Source organism: Penicillium canariense, assembly GCF_028826845.1.
Source record: "Penicillium canariense strain IBT 26290 chromosome Unknown utg000001l_segment0_segment0, whole genome shotgun sequence".
Classification (NCBI taxonomy): domain Eukaryota; kingdom Fungi; phylum Ascomycota; class Eurotiomycetes; order Eurotiales; family Aspergillaceae; genus Penicillium; species Penicillium canariense.
The window spans coordinates 8,712,552-8,731,205 of NW_026622728.1; the positions used below are offsets into that span (position 1 = coordinate 8,712,552).

General features: G+C 47.6%; 5 protein-coding genes across 5 annotated transcripts; 4 read left to right on the forward strand and 1 right to left on the reverse strand.

Annotated features, from left to right (window-relative positions):
• Positions 1-863: 863 nt before the first annotated feature.
• On the forward strand, positions 864-2,923 carry N7482_003019 (putative MFS allantoate transporter; the record flags this gene model as incomplete). Its single annotated transcript, XM_056685144.1, has 9 exons — positions 864-1,284; positions 1,350-1,380; positions 1,441-1,707; positions 1,760-1,977; positions 2,037-2,125; positions 2,198-2,438; positions 2,497-2,590; positions 2,650-2,847; positions 2,905-2,923. The coding sequence occupies 9 exons, from the start codon at positions 864-866 to the stop codon at positions 2,921-2,923; spliced, it is 1,578 nt and encodes a 525-aa protein (XP_056548750.1).
• A 749-nt stretch (positions 2,924-3,672) lies between these two features.
• Positions 3,673-7,498, forward strand: N7482_003020 (uncharacterized protein; the record flags this gene model as incomplete). The annotated part of the gene is made up of 3 exons (XM_056685145.1): positions 3,673-4,414; positions 4,478-4,705; positions 4,770-7,498. 3 exons carry the CDS (start codon positions 3,673-3,675, stop codon positions 7,496-7,498), a joined length of 3,699 nt encoding a protein of 1,232 aa, XP_056548751.1.
• A 2,043-nt stretch (positions 7,499-9,541) lies between these two features.
• On the forward strand, positions 9,542-10,974 carry N7482_003021 (chloramphenicol resistance protein; the record flags this gene model as incomplete). Its single annotated transcript, XM_056685146.1, has 3 exons — positions 9,542-9,881; positions 10,611-10,816; positions 10,873-10,974. 3 exons carry the CDS (start codon positions 9,542-9,544, stop codon positions 10,972-10,974), a joined length of 648 nt encoding a protein of 215 aa, XP_056548752.1.
• Positions 10,975-12,014: 1,040 nt separating this feature from the next.
• On the reverse strand, positions 12,015-16,583 carry N7482_003022 (uncharacterized protein; the record flags this gene model as incomplete). Its single annotated transcript, XM_056685147.1, has 7 exons — positions 12,015-12,030; positions 12,084-14,536; positions 14,587-15,552; positions 15,607-15,897; positions 15,948-15,998; positions 16,053-16,535; positions 16,581-16,583. The coding sequence occupies 7 exons, from the start codon at positions 16,581-16,583 to the stop codon at positions 12,015-12,017; spliced, it is 4,263 nt and encodes a 1,420-aa protein (XP_056548753.1).
• Positions 16,584-17,554: 971 nt separating this feature from the next.
• On the forward strand, positions 17,555-18,621 carry N7482_003023 (uncharacterized protein; the record flags this gene model as incomplete). Its single annotated transcript, XM_056685148.1, has 3 exons — positions 17,555-17,627; positions 17,683-17,801; positions 17,863-18,621. The coding sequence occupies 3 exons, from the start codon at positions 17,555-17,557 to the stop codon at positions 18,619-18,621; spliced, it is 951 nt and encodes a 316-aa protein (XP_056548754.1).
• Between the last annotated feature and the right edge of the window lie 33 nt (positions 18,622-18,654).

Genomic DNA, 18,654 nt, shown 5'->3' on the forward strand with positions numbered 1-18,654 from the left:
AAATATTGTCGGCCGAGATTCCCTTGGCGTGTCTAGTTCTTGTGTCTGGCAAGAGGCGTGGGAAACCGAGAGATCTGAGCCAGTGGGACTGACCCGCCGTGCTCCATGGTGACCCCGGATTCCCCACGAACCCCCACGCCGCTTGACCATAGATGGCAGGACAAAATACATCTGCCCGGGCACGATCGACACTCAACCACTCTTTCGAGGAGCTTACCCCCTATCACCGACCACTGACATCAGCCATGAGGCGAATTGTGCGCCCAAAGCCCGCCCAGAACCGGCCATCCTGCGGCGAGCCTGCCGGTGATCGGACTTCCACCGGCACTTAGGATTATTTCCAGCAGACCCCGAGGTGAATGTGGTCGTCATGACTGGATCTCTGGTGGCAGAAGTCTCCTAATTGTGCGCAGACTCGGGCAAGGACTGCCCGAATCAGGGCAGCCAAGACCGAATCCACCCCCAGACCTTCCAGAAATACGACGCATCCAAACTCGCGTGGGGATGATACTGGGTCTTCCCCGCAGTTCCACGGTCTGCTTCCACTTTCGTAAATCGAGGTAAGCATCCACATTCGCGGAGCAAAGAACCTCCGCTGCTTGGTACAACAAAGGGAAAGATATCTCGGCAAGCACAGCCGCTGCAGAATAGGACATCAAAACCCCCACTCGCCCTTCGTCGGAGAGCTTATAGTTCTGAACTTTGTGCACCGGCGTTTTCGCTCAGCGATCTATTTATTTCACGAGCCTGTGCTGTTTCGTCTTCCACCCGCTCTCTGTGAGCTCCCCTTCATTTCACCTTTTCTTCCTCCCTCGGGTAATCACTACCACCCTGTGTTGGCGTTCCAGGCACGCCAAACCAAAATGGCCGCCAACGTCACGCCAGCACCGTCATCTGGCCCCAAGGCCGAAATCGCGGATGTCCCTCATATCTCCCACACCGAAAGCAACCAAGCACATTCCAAATGGAAGTCCGCCAAAGCGGCCGACGGCGATACCGCCATGGCCCTCTTCGACGACCCCGACGAGCTCCACGAGGAAATCGATCCCGTCGCGGCAAGGAAATTATTGTGGAAAATTGATTTCATGATTCTTCCTTACCTGGCCGTCTGCTATGCCTTCTTCTACATTGATAAGACGACATTAAGTTATGCGGCTATCTTTGGGATCCGTGATGACCTCAACTTGCATGGGACGCAATACAGCTGGCTGAGTAGTGTCTTTTACTTCGGCTTTTTGGTGTGGGCATTTCCGACCAATTTTCTCATGCAGCGACTTCCAATTGGTATATTCATATTCACGGTTCCCTAGGGCACATATTTGAACGGCTGTCTAATTCTGAGTGTTTAGGCAAATATCTGGGTGCTAACATCTTCATGTGGTACGTAAACGAACTATGCACCAATACTGAGGATCGCTGCTAACCGGTATCGGTGAAAAGGGGGGTCTTCCTCATGATCCAAGCTGCATGCAACAGCTTCAAGACACTCGCTGTCCTCCGAGCCCTTGGCGGAGCCGCCGAAGCATGCTCAGATCCGGCTTTCATGCTCATCACCAGCATGTGGTATACGAGGCGCGAGCAACCAGTTCGTATTGGCTTGTGGTATACCGCCAATGGCCTTGGAATTGCTTTAGGTGGCCTGCTAGGATACGGTATTGGCCACGTTCGAGGTGCCTTGCCCTCGTGGAAATACGAATTTATTGTGATGTGCGACACTTGTTCTTTCCTGTCCGAATATTGATGCTGATCCAATCTCCAGTGGGGCCCTTTGCTCTGCATGGGGAATTATTATGTTCATCTTCCTCCCCGATTCGCCCGTCAACGCCCCTGGCCTGACCAAGAGGGAGCGGCGAATGGCGGTTGATCGTATCAGGGAGAATCAGACCGGCGTTGAGAACAAGCATCTCAAGCCTTACCAGATTCTGGAAGCATTCATGGATTATAAACTATACATGTTCTTCATTTTGGGTCTTGTCTGTATGTCATGACCTGCACAGACCATCCGTTCCTGTATTGTCCGCTAAATGGAGGAACAGGCAACGTACCGAACGGTGGTATCTCCAACTTTGGTACCATCATTATCCAGGGGTTTGGATTCTCTACGCTGGTGACAACTCTAATGCAGGTACGGATGATGTTACACCCGACTCGCCCGATTTTCTTTCGTCTTCAAAACTGATATGTTGACTTTTTATAGATTCCATACGGCGTCCTCATTGCCCTCTCAATTCTGGCCTGTGTGTACCTCAATGACCGCTTCGAGAATCGACGATGCGTGTTTGTTTTGATTTTCTTAATTCCGAATCTCGTGGGTGCTTTTGGCCTTCGATTTGTACCCGTCGATCAACGTGTCGGTCGGTTGATTTGTTACTACTTAACTGGCCCCTACAATGCTGCCTTTGTCCTTATTCTCAGTATGCAGATTGCAAATACGGCCGGTATGCTTTCCACCTCAACCTCATGGAATTGACCGAACTATGCTGATATCTGATTTAGGGCATACCAAAAAGGTAGTCACCAATGCAGTTCTCTTCCTTGGTTACTGTACGGGCAATATTGCAGGGCCATTCTTCTATAAAAGCGATCAATCGTAAGATATGGAATCCGGACGAAATCGTTTCGACCAAAGATTACTAACAACGCCCCTAGGCCGACATATCACCTTGGAATTTGGAGCATGATCGTGTCACACCTAATCGAAGCCGTTTTGATCACTACTCTAGGTCTTCTCCTGCGATGGGAAAATAAGAAGCGTGATCTCATTCAGTCTCAGATGGAAGGCGGTCTTGAGGGTCGAGATCTGGACTCGACTGCGTTCTTAGATTTGACTGACCGTGAGAACCTGAAGTATGTGCACCTTTGTTTCTTGTTCATGATCTGATGAGCTAATATTGTCCACTCAAGCTTCCGGTACATCTATTGAGTTCTACTCTACGTTGCTGGGGAAAACTATGTCTGTTAGTTTGGGGAGGGGGGTTTCATGAGGTACTTTTACGATATGTATAGCAAACATGAAATGAAGTCTGTTCATGAACGCCTGTAACAAAGCCTTCGTCGCAAGGTAGAGCTTGATGAATTCTCCTGCTCAACATGATGCTGCCCTACAATAGTCAAGAAAACCAGTTCAATTTCCTTTACAAATCAGAGATCTTCCGGCAGGATGTGCTGCAGAAAGCATCTGACATGGGATGCCTAGGCAGGGTACCTAAGTGGCCACGGTCTCTACAAGACGGAATAGTCCGCTGGGCACAGAATCAAGAAAGATGATTACGGTTTCTGGTACAGGATGGATCGAGATCAGTTTCACTACGTTGCTCTCACAGCATCTTCCTCGAACCCTAGTCCGAAACGAAGTAATATATTTATAGCTTAGCTCGTTTTCAGGTATTGAATCGTACAAGCCCCGCGTGTAGGTCTGACGTGGCAAAATTCCACAAGGTTGAATGAATACGCTCAGCTCATAACCTGGGGCAGTTTTTGATGAAATTCTCCCCCTCCTTTCACTTGGAGTTACTAGTTTCCCTCTGTGCAAGCGATCTTTTCCGTGCCTCTGAGACACTGTTCTTTAATTTGGATCGAACTAGAGCCCTGCGATCAACCGAAACCGACTGCGGCTGATTAATGTCCATCTTGGCTTTCGGTAACCCAAAAGCCTAGTCCAGACCTCTCGCAATGGCTGCGCAGATGGATACCGAGCCCAGAGCTCACAAGGAATACACTGTGGGATGGGTATGTGCTCTGCCAAAAGAGCAGACCGCGGCGACGGCCATGCTGGATCGAAGACATGTTGGCCTCTCGAAGCCACCGAATGACCCCAATACTTACACCCTTGGATGTGTTGGCAACCACAATGTTGTGATAGCTTGCCTCCCCAAAGGCCAGATTGGCAACAACTCGGCAGCGAACGTTGCTGCATGGATGATATCGACCTTTCCGTCGATCAGATTCGGCCTGATGGTGGGTATCGGCGGCGGCGTTCCACCCAAAGTGAGACTCGGCGATGTGGTGGTCAGCACGCCCATGGGCCAGTTTCCTGGTCTGGTCCAGTGGGACTTTGGCAAGGCAAAAGAAGGCGGTAGCTTCGAACGGACCGGGTCACTGAACAATCCTCCCACGTCCCTTCTCACAGCTCTAACAGCATTGGAGACGGAGCACGACTTGGTTGGCTCTAAGATACCGGAGTACCTAGAGGGATTGAGGAAGAAGTGGCCTAGACTTGTCCCGAAGTACCTACCGTTTGATTTACAGGATATATTATTCAAAGCAGATTATGAACACGCAAGCAGGCGCGCTCTGGATCCTGATGATACCTCCGATGTTGACAATATAGATGATGACGACGAGGAGAGCTGCCGATTCTGCGATAAAACACAGATTGTGAGGAGGAAGACTAGAGACATGGCTGTGCACTTCGGTCTGATTGCATCAGGGAACCAGGTTATTAAGGACGCTGCTTTCTGAAACAAACTTAATAAAGACCTCGGTGGTCATGTCCTATGCATCGAAATGGAAGCGGCGGGACTGATAAATAACTTTCCGTGCATCGTCATCCGAGGAATCTGTGACTATGCGGACTCACACAAGAACAAGGATTGGCAGGAATACGCTGCAGCTATCGCTGCAGCATTTGCGAAGGAATTTCTAGAATTCTTGCAACCAACTGATGTTGAGGGAGAACGGCCAGTAAAAGAAATACTTGGGCGAGGTTAGTCAGCCTTAAGACCTTTAGTGAAGCCTTGATAGACTGCTAACTAATGAACAATATTTAGTTCTTGACACCGTATCCCAAACTAGGGCAAACGTTAAAAAGATGAGTAGCTACTTGGAGAAGGAGGAAGACCTCAAGATGCTGAACTCGATTACACCGATAAACTACAGCCCTCAACAAAGCGATTTCCTGGGACGGCGACAACACGGAACTGGCCAGTGGCTTCTAGACTCCACACAGTTTAACAAATGGAAGGCGACTAAGAACCAGACAATGTTCTGTCCCGGTATGCCCGGAGCTGGAAAAACCATCATCAGCTCGATTGTGGTCGACCATCTCGACCAGGAGTTTCAGGCAAACTCAACAGTTGGACTCGCTTATATCTACTACAACTTCAAGCGGCAGGATGATCAGATGATCAATAACTTACTGGCAAGTTTACTAAAACAGCTAGCTAAGCGGTGTGTGGCTCTACCAGATAGTATCAAAGAGCTCTACTGGTACCATAAAGCCAAACAGACACGACCATCAGCCGACGAAATTTCCAAATGTCTCCACATCGTGGCGGCTACATTCTCAAAACTCTTCATCATCGTTGATGCACTTGACGAATGCCAGGCATCTAGCCGGCTGCCTTTCATATCTGAGCTTTTCAACCTTCAGACACGGCACAGTGCGAATATCTTTGCGACATCGCGATTCATTCCAGAAATTATAGATCAATTCAAAGACAGCATATCATTAGAGATCCGTGCCACCGACGAAGACGTGCGGATATACCTAGAAAGTCATATGGGACAGCTCCGACCTTATGTTCTGGAAAATTGCCAACTGCAGGAGGAGATCAAAACTTCTATCTCAGATGCAGTCGATGGAATGTTTCTGCTGGCGCAAATTTATCTTAGTTTCCTCGATGACAAATTGACCATAAATGATATTCGGGGGTCATTGAAAAGCTTCCGCAAGCAAGATCGAGGATCGAGTGAAGACCACAAGACCGAGATGTTAAGCCATGCCTATGATCAAGTCATGGAGAGAATCGATCAACAACGGCCGGGTTTGAAACAACTGGCATTGAAGGTTTTGTCATGGATCACCTGTGCGAAGCGGCCGCTCAGCATAACAGAACTTCAGTATGCCCTGGCAATAAAGGAGGGAAAGTTTCAGCTTGACGAAGGAAACCTGCCACATATCAGAGATATGGTATCGGTCTGTTTGGGATTGATCACTATCGATGATGAAAGTAGCATCATACGTTTGGTGCACTACACCACACAGGAGTACTTTGCACGGACTCGGGAAGACTGGGTTTCCAATGCCCACACCGAAATTGCAAAGTCTTGCGTCACCTGCTTGTCATTTGACGTTTTCGAAGCCGGGTATTGCTCAACGATTTACGATTTGGATGAGAGATTATCCTCCACTGTTCTTTATGGGTATGCCGTGGAAAATTGGGGATACCATGCCAGATGCTCTCTAATTGAGGACGACAAATTGATATTGGATCTTCTTCAGAACACCTCCAAAGTATCTGCCTGTAGCCAAGCTATGGTATATATCCGAGATTGGGATTATTTCGAACCTGAAAGGTTCGAAACGAAGATGACAGGTTTACACCTTGCAGCATACTTTGGACTTAGGACATCCACATCAAATATGCTGGAGCAAAATGCAGATGCTGAGGCTTCGGATGTGAATAGTCAAACTCCACTCTCATGGGCGGCCGATCACGGGCATTATACAGTGGTGAAGCTACTACTTGAGAGGAATGCCGTCGTCGAGACTTCGGATATAAACGGTCAGACTCCACTCTCATTGGCAGCCGAGAATGGGCACGATATAGTGGTGAAGCTACTACTTGAGAGGAATGCGATCGTCGACTCTCAAGATGAATTTGGCCGAACTCCTCTCTCGCGGGCGGCCAAGAATGGGCACGATACAGTGGTGAAGCTACTACTTGAGAGGAATGCCGTTGTCGATTCTCAAGATGAAGATAGCCGAACTCCTCTCTCGCGGGCGGCCAAGAATGGGCACGATATGGTGGTAAAGCTTTTACTTGAGAGGAATGCTGTTGATTTTCAAGATAAAGACGGCCGAACACCTCTCTCGCGGGCGGCCGAGAATGGGCACGATATTGTAGTAAAGCTACTACTTGAGAGGAATATCGTTGTCGATTCGCAAGATAAAGACGGCCGAACTCCGCTCTCATGGGCGGCCGAGCATGGGCATGATATAGTGGTAAAGCTACTACTTGAGAGGAATGCTATCGTCGATTCTCAAGATGAATTTGGCCGAACTCCTCTCTCGCGGGCGGCTAAGAATGGGCACGATATAGTAGTGAAGCTACTACTTGAGAGGAATGCTATCGTCGATTCTCGAGATGAATTTGGCCGAACTCCGCTATCACGGGCGGTTAAGAATGGGCGCGATATAGTGGTGAAGCTACTACTTGAGAGGAATGCCGTTGTCGATTCTCAAGATGAAGAGGGCCAAACTCCGCTTTCACAGGCGGCCGAGAATGGGTACGATATAGTAGTGAAGCTATTGCTTAAGAGAAATGCCGTCGTCAATTCTCAAGATAAACTCGGCCGGACTCCGCTCTCGCGGGCGACTAAGAATGGGCATAATATAGTCGTCGTGCTACTGCTTGCTCAGAATACCGACATCGAGTCTCGTGATACTAAAAACGGACAGGCTCCGCTTTTATGGGCGGCTGAGAATGGACACGGTGCAGTGGTAAAGCTATTGCTTGAGAAGAAAACCGAGATCGAATCTTCGGATAGTGAATAAACCCAGACTCTGCTCTGAGATAGATATCTATAGCAGCAACAAGATCACTGCAGGTATTTCGATGCCCACTGAGAACCCCCCGTGTTGGACTAATAAATCACCTACTTGGATATGATAGTACATATGTTGAGATCTTTTATACGGCAGCTCAAAGGAAGAGGAGATTGCACTTGGCAAAGCTTAATGCCTGAGGATTCCACTTTTATGCCTCCAGTATCTATAATTGTTTATGTCATAAGAAGCCTGTTTAGGTTCATCTCAAACTTACACCTAGTGGACTTATGAACCGGCATTTTCACCACAATCCCAACACTGATGTTACGGAAGGTATGTTTCCTACAATAGCTGCTGAAACCTTTCAATTCAAGCGTTTTCGGACCTCTGATCCAGTGGAAATCACTCAAATTGCCCATATTCCTCACTATTTTATTCTGGTCAGTTGAGTGCGAGTCTGCAAGAGCGACAGAGAATAAGGCGTCTATAATCGTAAGCGCAAGCCCAGATGTAAAGACTTTCTGCGATTTTACCAAATCCTGCATTACCATTATTGATAAATCTATAATAGTATCTACAGCTAGATAGGTGGATGGATGGATAACATCATTTACCCCTGTAGCCTCCTATTTGAGGTCCGCAGCTTTGAGATGGCCCCCAAGGTCTCAGGAACTATGTCTGAAAGAGGGCTCGAGAAAGAGTTTCTGTGAGGAAATGGTGAAACTGATTCCGATCCATCCTGTAGCTTTTGGCACAGTCGTTATGGACTATAGAAACATATTTATCGTAGTTCTTTGGGCTAGGGAAGAGACGAAAAAGTGCCCGACGGAGCACTGCGAGGAAACCCGCCCGCTATGTATTTAGAATAATGTACAAAAATATGCAATAAATTAGAGTAGAGCTGGGGTTTCTCCCTAGCTAATGTGGCGGTTGTTGTCGACAAAATCAACTAGGATCAGAGTTGGAAACGCGCAGCCTGAAGATGGGCGTTAATGGGGCTGCATGAAAGTATGATGGGCACCGCTCTAATTTTATCCATTCTGAGTTCACTTTGTGAAAGGTCTTTGGTCTGCATTTGAAATGCGGATGAATCTCGTCACGCAACTCCATTTGACCGGCTTTGCTGTTTATGGTTTATATACACATGGACATGGTTATCGTTGTTGTTTAAGAATAAATCTAATAGCTATTTATAACTGTTAGAGATCTAGACGAAGAATATTAATAGTCTCTACCTAGTTGCTAGCTACTCTATATTTCTAACTATATAATTAATAAAAAGTTTATTCTTTTTTGATTTTTTTACTATAATAAAACCCTAAACCCACGTGGACAAGGCCGCGAAATGAACAAGACAGGTTGCTAAGCTGCCGCTCAGCTTGTTGAAGCCATCACATTTCTCGGTTTTGTTTCAACAGCTGTTCACCCAGAATATAGATGAAGGTGATTTAACAAGGAAGAAGAGTAGAGTAATGGATGATCCAATGTTGATGGCCACGTAGTAAGCATTTAAAGATGAGAATAAAGGAGGGCTTTTCAACAGTGCGCCCTCACCTCTGAATTAGATGTTGTCATAGTTCGCTAGTCGAGTCCGAACTCCGTGTGGTCACGCTTCCAAGTTCCGTCTACTGCCGCTCTAACCCCGCTTAATCATTTCTTTGTTCAGAAGGTTTCTATGTGGGGCATTTTCCCATTGAAGCTTTCTGAGAGAGGATCGCGAAGCATGTTATCCACAAGGGGTTCGACCTGGGGGAAGATCGACTTTGCCCATGGCAAACAAGATGTTTACAACCCTTCCACACGTCGGAAACTATCTCAGGATCTAGGCTAACTAACTATCTGAGCACACTCAGGGGTGCTTATGCCTGAGGCATTTTCTATTTTCTAGCAAACAAATGTCCAATCGCCCACGTCTCATCACCCCGCACTAAACGCGGACATGTCCCTTTACCTTCCCCATCAAGAAAGATCAAAGCCTAGTCTTTCAGATCGGAAGCTGTTGCCGGCCCTCCCGGTTAAAACCCTGATTTATTGAGATCCGTGGTACGGATGGCTTCTCCTGAGAAAGTCCTGGTTGAAGCACCCACTCCAAGCGGAGTGCCGGACCGGAGCGACCAAAGCAACAATCTTATCGAGAGGCACTCTGTCTTCACAGTTAGAGAGAAATGGTGTATTGTTGCCATGGTGTCTTATGCGGCATGGTTCTCGACCTTGAGTAGCTTTATCTACTACCCGGCTATTCCCACATTGTCCAAGTCGCTTGATGTCTCAGTAAGCAAAATTAATCTCACTGTGACAACATACATGGCCATCGCCAGTATTGCTCCGGCCCTGGTGGGCGATACGGCCGACATTCTAGGGAGAAGGCCTGTGTACATACTTGTACTGAGTGTATACTTTATCGCCAACCTTGCTATTGCTTTGACGACATCCTATTCGGCTCTACTTGGACTTCGAGTGCTCCAGGCACTGGCAATTTCAGGTGAGATAACCAGCCCCACTCCAAATTTAGTGTTAATGCTCCTAGGTACATTTTCAATTGCATACGGTGTTGTCACAGACGTTACATCGCCTGCTGAAAGGGGGTCATTTGCTGCCTTGGTCTCCTTCGCGTATGTTCCATTTCTTTTGTTTATTCAGAGATCGGACCGGTCGCTGATAGTTCTCAGCATCACAATCGCCCCCAGTCTGGGTCCCATACTGGGGGGTGCTCTGACCTTTGCTGCTGGGTGGCCTTGGATCTTTTGGTTTTTATGCATTGTGTCTGGGATTTGCATAGCAACAATGGTGTTATTCCTGCCAGAAACTTCACGTCATATTGTAGGAAATGGATCTATCGCGCCGCCAAGATATCTTCAATTGCCAATTCCGAATATTATGCGCCATTGCAGAAACAGTGACGTCGGCTCTACAGGTGTCAGGTGGAGAATGCCAAATCCATTCAAATCGATAATAATTCTCTGCCGCAGAGACAACGCAGTCATTATTGTCGCTTGTGGCCTTCTGTACGTTATTTACACCTGCATTAATGCTTCGTTATCTACCCTGTTTGTAAGCATATACAACCTCAATCAGTGGGAGGCTGGCCTCATATATATCCCTTTTGGACTTGGGGGAGTCATGTCAGCTTTTATTTCTGGACGAAAACTGGATCAAGCTTGGCTGAATGCCAGGATCAAGCGAGGCCTTCCTATAGACAAAGCTATAGGAGACGATCTGGACAATTTCCCAGTCGAAAAGGCTCGCTTGTGCGTGATATGGGTTCCGATGCTGATGACTACCGGGTTGGTGGTAGCATTCGGTTGGGTCTTACACTATCATCAGGTATGTCGTCATAACCTCTTTATGGATTGTTATATGGAGCATTGATAACATTAAAGCATATTGCCATCCCGCTTGTTATTCAATTTTTTGCAGGGCTTTGCATGCAGCTTGACTTCAGTGTGAGTGCCCTCTATCTCGAAGAATTTACAACTAGTTAGATGGAATTAGATGACTAAGTTTAACCAACAAGGTCTACAATACCCTACTGGCAGATAAAAATCATCGGGCGCCGGCAGCTGCTCAAGCGTCTAGTAATATACTGCGCTGTACGCTGGCAGCAATTACGGTATCCTTCCTTCAAAACATAATAGATGCACTCGGAATTGGCTGGACATTTACTTTGATGGGTGGGCTGTGTCTACTGGCAACAGGACTCTTTGCCATTGACTATTGCAAGGGGACTTCGTGGAGACAGTCGTATGTTGCGCATTAACGTACAAGCTACACCTCAGTGAGAGACAGGAAAAATGGACGTCTGGAAGAGTGACTCTATGCACTTATAGCTACTTGTCTATGTAGTTACTCTGTGTAAGAGACAATACAGGCCGTACCAACAGGAATACTCCGGGAAAAGTGCTAGTATAGACTAGTGTGCCTAGGCAATTTGCTTCTCCAAAATCCCAATAACATGCTTCCCCACGCAAAATGACACTAGGCCAATCCTACGGATTTGACAACTGCAACTTCCCCATTCCTCGGGCAAAGAAATGACCTCTCTTTAGTCCAAACACGGCATAAAGCCAAATAATCCCGGCTTATCCAGTCCCCTGGCAACGAAAAAATCTCTTCAACGCCATGCTGTGAACGGACGGACGTATCATCAAAATTGCCATTCTCACTAAGAGAGGTTCCAACCGAAGAAGTTGAAGCGAGAGTCTGGCGGCAATGAGAAGGAAGAGGCGAAAGCCCCTCTTGGCTAGACGGAATTTTGCATGAAGTAATGGAAAAGCTCTTGGACAAGAAAATGAGGCGATCCTGACCAAGAAGACAAAGAGATAAAGAAATCAGAGAGGCCAAGGGCTTTGGAAAAAAGGTTGGAATAATATTGCTCGCATCCCTGAGCTGGGAATTTTCCTGAGAAGACAACGGCCCCGAGAGGCATGCTGTAGGGAAGCATAGGATTAATTTCTCTTTGAGGCCTTTTCCAACCGATATTTGAGACAAGATGCGGTTTTTGTCTTGAGTGAAAAGAACGCGATCAGTAACCATCATATCTTGGCCAGAATCAAGTTCAGATGAAATAGGCATATTATCCGGGAATTGCAACCGGAATATGTTGATTTCAGTCAACGTCCAGTCGCACTTTGTGATTGAGCGGGGCCCGAATCCAAGAATGATGGATTGATCGTGCGGATGGAAAACCCATTTGCATACATCGAAACTCAAGTCCAGAGAGTGCTTCACAGATCCTGAAGGAATCGCTAGAAGGAATACAGTGGTCGATGTCGAAAGGAGAACATGGCTGGAATCTGGATGGAATAGAAGTTGCGTGATGGGGCCTGTTGTGCTGCTCTTCATCGATACTTTTGTCATTGTTTCAACGGTCAACCGGTTGGACTCAGTATCCGTAGTGGACATTGAAGCAATGAAGATATTCTTGCTTGAATCTGAAAAACAGATGAATTGGCCATTGTGACTCCAGATCATCTGTTCGATACTGAGGAAGCCTTTGGAATCATGGATATCCGAAACCTTGCCGTGCTGGATATCGAACAATTTCACGACTCCGTGCTCTGTTCCACAGCAACAAAATCGACCAAGAGGGGACGCGGCCAACACGGTGATGGGATCGACCCGTTTCGAAGAGACAGTACAGAGAGTATTGCTTTGCCCAAGGCTATCCGTTTCGTTGTCGCTATCAGGTCCCTTCTCCAAACGCTCTGCATATCGCATCAAAGCATTCGGTTCCCAAGCATTGCCGTAAGGCCCACGAAAGTCGTAGAATCGGTGAAGACTGGAACTGAATTCTAGACCAAGGATGGGATCTTGAGAAGCTAGCTGATAGAGAAGACGAAAATCCGAGGTGGCATACACCTTGATGGTTCCTTGTACGTCGCCTGTAGCGAAAAGGCTTCCGTCTTTGCTAATGGCCAACTTGGAAGCGCCAGTTCCAACTTCCTCAGGATTTCCTTCGTAGGGATTCCATTTGAAAGCCACGCCTTCGATGTAAAGCCCCAAAATCTCAGGAGAGTGCGGATGCCACACTGCTTCAATAACCTCGCCTCTGGCCACTTCTTCGCGTGCTCGCCAGCAGTGGTTGATATGGACAGGTCCATCCACCTCCCATGCCGACAGAGGATGTCCCCGATAGGCCACCGCAATCAAACTTTCCTCCTCATTCAGTGCCATGTAGCTCGATGAGTTCAGGAAGTGTCCTTCAATTTCGGGCTCTTCAAGCTCTGCCACAAGCCGCCAAGTGGGGGGTGGGTCGTTTATGTTAAATGATCTGACCTGGCGGTCATCTGTTGCTACCAGGAGTGACTGATCATTGTTTGTGAAGAGAATAGCAAGTGGCTGAGGTCGGGACTTGGGATTTTGGACCGAAGCCTTGCACCTTCCGGTTGAAGATTCCCAGACATTGGTTGTTTTGAAGCCGTATGTCACAACCATTGTCCCCGTGCGATTAAATGCCATCCGATACACCCTCTCTCCATGCCTGATTGGACTATTTGTTGTCTCTTCAAATTCTGATGAATCATAGACTAAAACATTTCCAGAAGATAGCAAGACACCGATATAAGTGCCGGCAGCAGAGATTGAGGCCGCAAATGTGCCGAATGAAAGCCGCGCAACCGAGTCATCCCAGTCCAGCATTGAAATTCCCTGAACTGCAAGGCTCTTGCCTTCCGATTTCCCAAATTGTTGATAGATAGCAGAATTCTGGGGACAGAAAGGAGGGATGGCTTTGTAAATTGCTTCGGGGTTTCGTCGCAGAATGGTGCCGAATCTCCCAACAATCTTCATGAAATCAGTGGCCCACGTCTCTAATAACTGCTGCTCCATAATATAATCAATACCACTTGGGGCTGAGTCAAGTGCATTATTCCTTGAGAGGGAACAATTGGAGAGGTGTTTTGAGGCGCGAATAAGGATCCGCAGCTGCTTGGTCATGACAAGAGCATGCATCCAGGTGAGGACCCAATGGCTTGTCAAAAATCTCTTCAGAACTTTGAATGTGGACTCCCTCATGGGGGATATTGGTGTAAGATGAGAGGGCCACCACATAGCGCTGTAGTCGAGGAACTCGGGCTTATCATTCCGGCTGACCTTGGCCCGAAGCCCCGTGGCCATAAGGCAACGCATGCAACCCAGGAACAGTTTTTCGTGAGCTACCGCCTGATTTATTGAGAATGGACGATCCTGCTCGCTGAGCAGATACTCGCGCGCAGAGTGGTGAATCATGGTCACATTGCCGCTGTTGTCAACAACAACAAATCCGCCACACAAATCCGTAACTGATTGCTGAAAGTCGAGCATGCCTAAACGGTCATCACCCAGTGCCTGGGACAGCTCTGCAACTGTCAACGTACGGAATGAACATGCGACACATTGGAGGATTGTCGATGCCAAGGCACGTGCTGAAGGGGAGGGATTCTCTGCAATGGATAAGGCCATTCTGTCGTACAATGCCTCCATGCCAGATGGTAGCTCTTGTAAAACGCGCTCAACTTCTCCAAGCGTATGACACGCATTCAACTTCTCCACCACCAGTCGTACCCACTTTCCTGTTAGCATCAGTTGTGAGAGTACAAAGAGTGAACGGCACTTACGAGAAAGTTATTCTGTGACCCTTCGACTATGCGCTGCACAATATTGTCCTTGAAATCAGTGCTTCCAGACATACTGAGCTCTTGTTGCATATGAGCATATAGATCTTCCATGTGCCCCTCGACACTGATATTGCCTTGTCGCACGGATCGTGGGACCTTTCTGAGCCCCAGAGCAATTTCCGAGGTTGCGCGACTGAAAAGAAGAATTCGGATCGGCACATTTGACAGTCCAATTTCTGAGAAAAGTTTGATGGTGGCTCGAGCATCACTAGCCTCATCCAGACCATCTATGATCCAATAGAGAGGGATATTTTGCTCCATCTTGAAAAGTATGGATTTGAAAATCCGTTCCCAAATGTTTTTTGGGTCTGCTGTCTCAAGATCGACTCCTTCATCGGCAAGCTCGCCCAGTTTGAATCGAAAATTAGGCATGTGCTGAGCGATTTGATACGCAATCGAGCGAAGCAAAAGACTCAGGCTTCGTTTCTTGCGATCCGAGAACCGTATGAAGAAATACTGGCAGTTGATGTCCTGCTCAGCCAGTTGGTTTATGACAAAGGAAGATAAAACAGACTTCCCAGTTGCTGCGCCTCCATTCACCCAAAGTAGATATGGCGCTGGCTTTTGGGAATCGAACCATTCAGAATAGGCTTCTTCTTGGACAAACCAGGAATTGGTTCCCTCTGTCCATTGATCCTGAAAAAATATGTAGTCCACGTCCGGGAATTCCGGGATGGCCAAGACAGTTTTCAAGTCGGTAGACCCTTTCTGATTGGAGACCAGATCGTGATTTGCACGGTTTGTTGAAATTATTCTGCTCACTATTGATTTGAGAACATTTCTCACAGTTATGTAGTTGGGATCCTTTGGACTATCGTACTTGCAAACCCCATGGTGGTCCGCGTTCAAAGCTTTAGAGGTTTCTCCTGGGTACCCAAGCACGGATGAGTCTTTTTCCAGTATCATCTTTGTCTTTCAGCATGGCTTCATCATTCCAGTTGGGGAATCTATCAAACTTACCACTCGTGCGCCTTTGATTCCGATCGAAGTGGGCTGCGTCTCGTAAAAAGAGACAATATCAAGCCTTGGTGCAACGTGCCGGAATTGCTCGTTGAGTTTTTGTAATGTGAGTGAGTCTTTTGAGAGCTCCGATATGTAAAGCTTTGATGTGCTGATATGGGTCGATTGCAACAACTGATTCAGGATATCTGCTAGGTTGGTTCCCCTGTGCGGGGTGGCCAGAAAGAGAATCGCAGAGATGGCCTTGACAATATTCTCATATTCCGGATCATTTTGGCCCTGCATATATGCCTGCTATCAGTCAGTGGGGCCATTGTGAGTCTGGGTTTATTGCAACTCACCTCCTTGATGATAAGCCCACCCATGCTATGGACGACAAAAAGCAGCGGAACCTTCATGTGCTGTTAGTTACGAACTGCTCTTAGGTGATGCGATTTCACACTCACAGCGCCAATGTTGAGATCTTTCTTTTCCTCATCCTTGGCATACTTGAGATCAAAAAGCAGCTCTTTGGCAAAGTCTAGGACAACAGTGCTGGCATTTCCTGTTTTCCGAAAGTTTGCGTTATACCCGAAGCTAAGAATCCTGGCCAGACAGAGGTCAGGTTCTAAGGGAAGAAACGTCAAAGGCCAGAACAGCTCTGCATTTCTAGACTTTGACCAAGTCCATCGACTGCTTCCACCAAGGCCGTGAACGAAAACTATATCAGCCTTGTGTCCATTTTCGGGTGTGTAAACCACATTCAGACCCAAGGGGCCCGAATCAGGTTCACCCTTCTTTTGAACAGGTAGACTGTCCTCAGCCACGATCGAGCCCTTGTCGTCTATCTGATCGCGGAGTGAGGGATGGGCTGACGTCAAGTTATGATTGCGATCTGGCTGCGTGACTTCATCATTGCTCTTCTTCCGCAGACTAAAACGTTTCGAGAACTATAGAATGTCAGGGGCGGTTGAACATGGTGACTGGCCACTCACCATGACTTCGAGGTATGTAAAACGAGCCTAGAATCTTGATTTGGAGGTGGGAGAGACTCGTAAAAGTGAGGCTCCTGAGAGAGCAATGACAGCATTGGCTCTTCGTAGCCGATTGTTGTGCTGGGTCAAATAAATTTTGTGCAGGGGCTTTGGTTTTGGTATATTATCGCCGAGAATGTATCATTGCTTGAAATCCCCTTTTTTTTGACGGGTCCGCTTGAGAAGTAGTAGGATTTCATAAAAAGGCCATGTTCTTGAGTCCCAACAGCAAATTATTTCAGGCTCGCAACGATGAGACACGTAACCAATTAGCCCATGCAAAGTCCGACCACCGGGGAGCGGCAGAGATGGGCTAGTTGACAACCGCCAGGATTCTAATTGCATATATTTGCATATCTATTTAACAGGCATGTGTACAAACCATGGCGATAGATTTTGCCTCCATGCTGACATCCATAGTTTCTTATCTCGATTGAATTTTCGCGACTTGCATGAAGCTTGTAAAAATCACGTTTGAAGTACGCATCGAGCGGCCCATGCGCCCGCAGAAACGAGGCTCTCCAAGTCATACCGCCGACTTGAAAATCCGATGTCAAGCATTTAGATGTCAAGCAACTACGCTCCACGTACCGAAATAGTGAACCGGCAACGGCAAATACCTGTCACAGTCTCACCCACACCGCTTCCAGCAATCGTGTGTCTTGTGCACTCCGCTCCTAGATGACGGGTGGAGCTGGCCGGGGCATGTCCAGTAACAAGAGGCGTAGAAACGCCCACAGCTGCGCTTCCACGCTTAAGAGCCAATTATTGCCCTTACATAGTGGAACAGTGGGTAGCTGCATCAGCCTCGAACATAATTCACTTGGCAACGTTCAGTTCTTTGTAAAATGGAGGAAAGGGTGCCTAATCCTCCTCAATCTTCTCGTAAGCGCTCGAGTGGAAAATCCATTCCCCTATTCCCTGTCCTTAAAACGATGGCAGATACATCAGGAGAATGGGTGTCGGGAGTTGAAGGGAACTTTAAGCTTCACACGGCCGTTGTTCAAGGTAAGAACCGGAAACTCCATCATTGATTGCCCACGAATAATACTCGTTTGTGCAGCTATGCCCAGTGATACGAGAGCAGTCTCTGCGGATTCTTGGGGTGCCTCTGCCTGGACAAAGACGGCCAAAGTCTCGGTTACGTTATCGGATGGAACTCCAAAAAACTATTTTCTCAAGGTCGGATTGCGCTCTCTCAAAAGCGAGCTGCAGAGACTGATCAACTTTTGGGATTGTTTAGTGTGCTACGGGACGAGAAGCACGCCCGTTGACAGAAGGCGAATATCATTCAGCAACCGCCATACATTCAGTAGTCCCCGGATTTGTTCCAAAGCCATGTGGATGGGGCCAGTACCAGGATGATAAGTCACAGGTATATTTCTTTCTTGGAGATTACCATAACATGGATGTCCGAATGGCGCCAGAGCCAGAAGGCTTTGCGGCTAAAGTTGCCGAGCTTCATACCAAGGGCAAGTCTCCTACGGGTATGTTTGGCTTCTTTGTTCCCACCGTGTGTGGAATTTTTGAGCGAACCGTCAAGTGGGAAACGAGCTGGGCCAAGTGCTTTGCCAATCAGCTTCAGGATGTCATCAAGTATGATAATGAGACGAACGGGATATGGCCCGAGTTTGACGCCGCCTGTAAGCGAGTCATCAATGCTGTTATTCCGCGGCTCCTGGGAGCTCTACAATCTGACGGTCGGTCTATCGAGCCTGTCTTGATCCACGGCGACTTGTGGGAGCAGAATGTTGGGCTCGATATGGAGACCATCGCCTTCGATCCCGGATGCACCTATGCCCACAATGAAATGGAATTTGGAACGTGGAGGTGCTCCTGGGCGCACCAGTTCAAAGCCCCAATCTACATGCGATTCTATCATCGACATATTCAACCGTCAGACCCAGTGACCGAATGGGATGATCGGAATAGACTTTACAGTCTCCATCCGTACCTCAATGATTCTGCTGGACATCCGGGAAGTATGTCAAGATCGATGTGAGTATTCAGATTTCGAGCTCGTCAAAACTTAAGC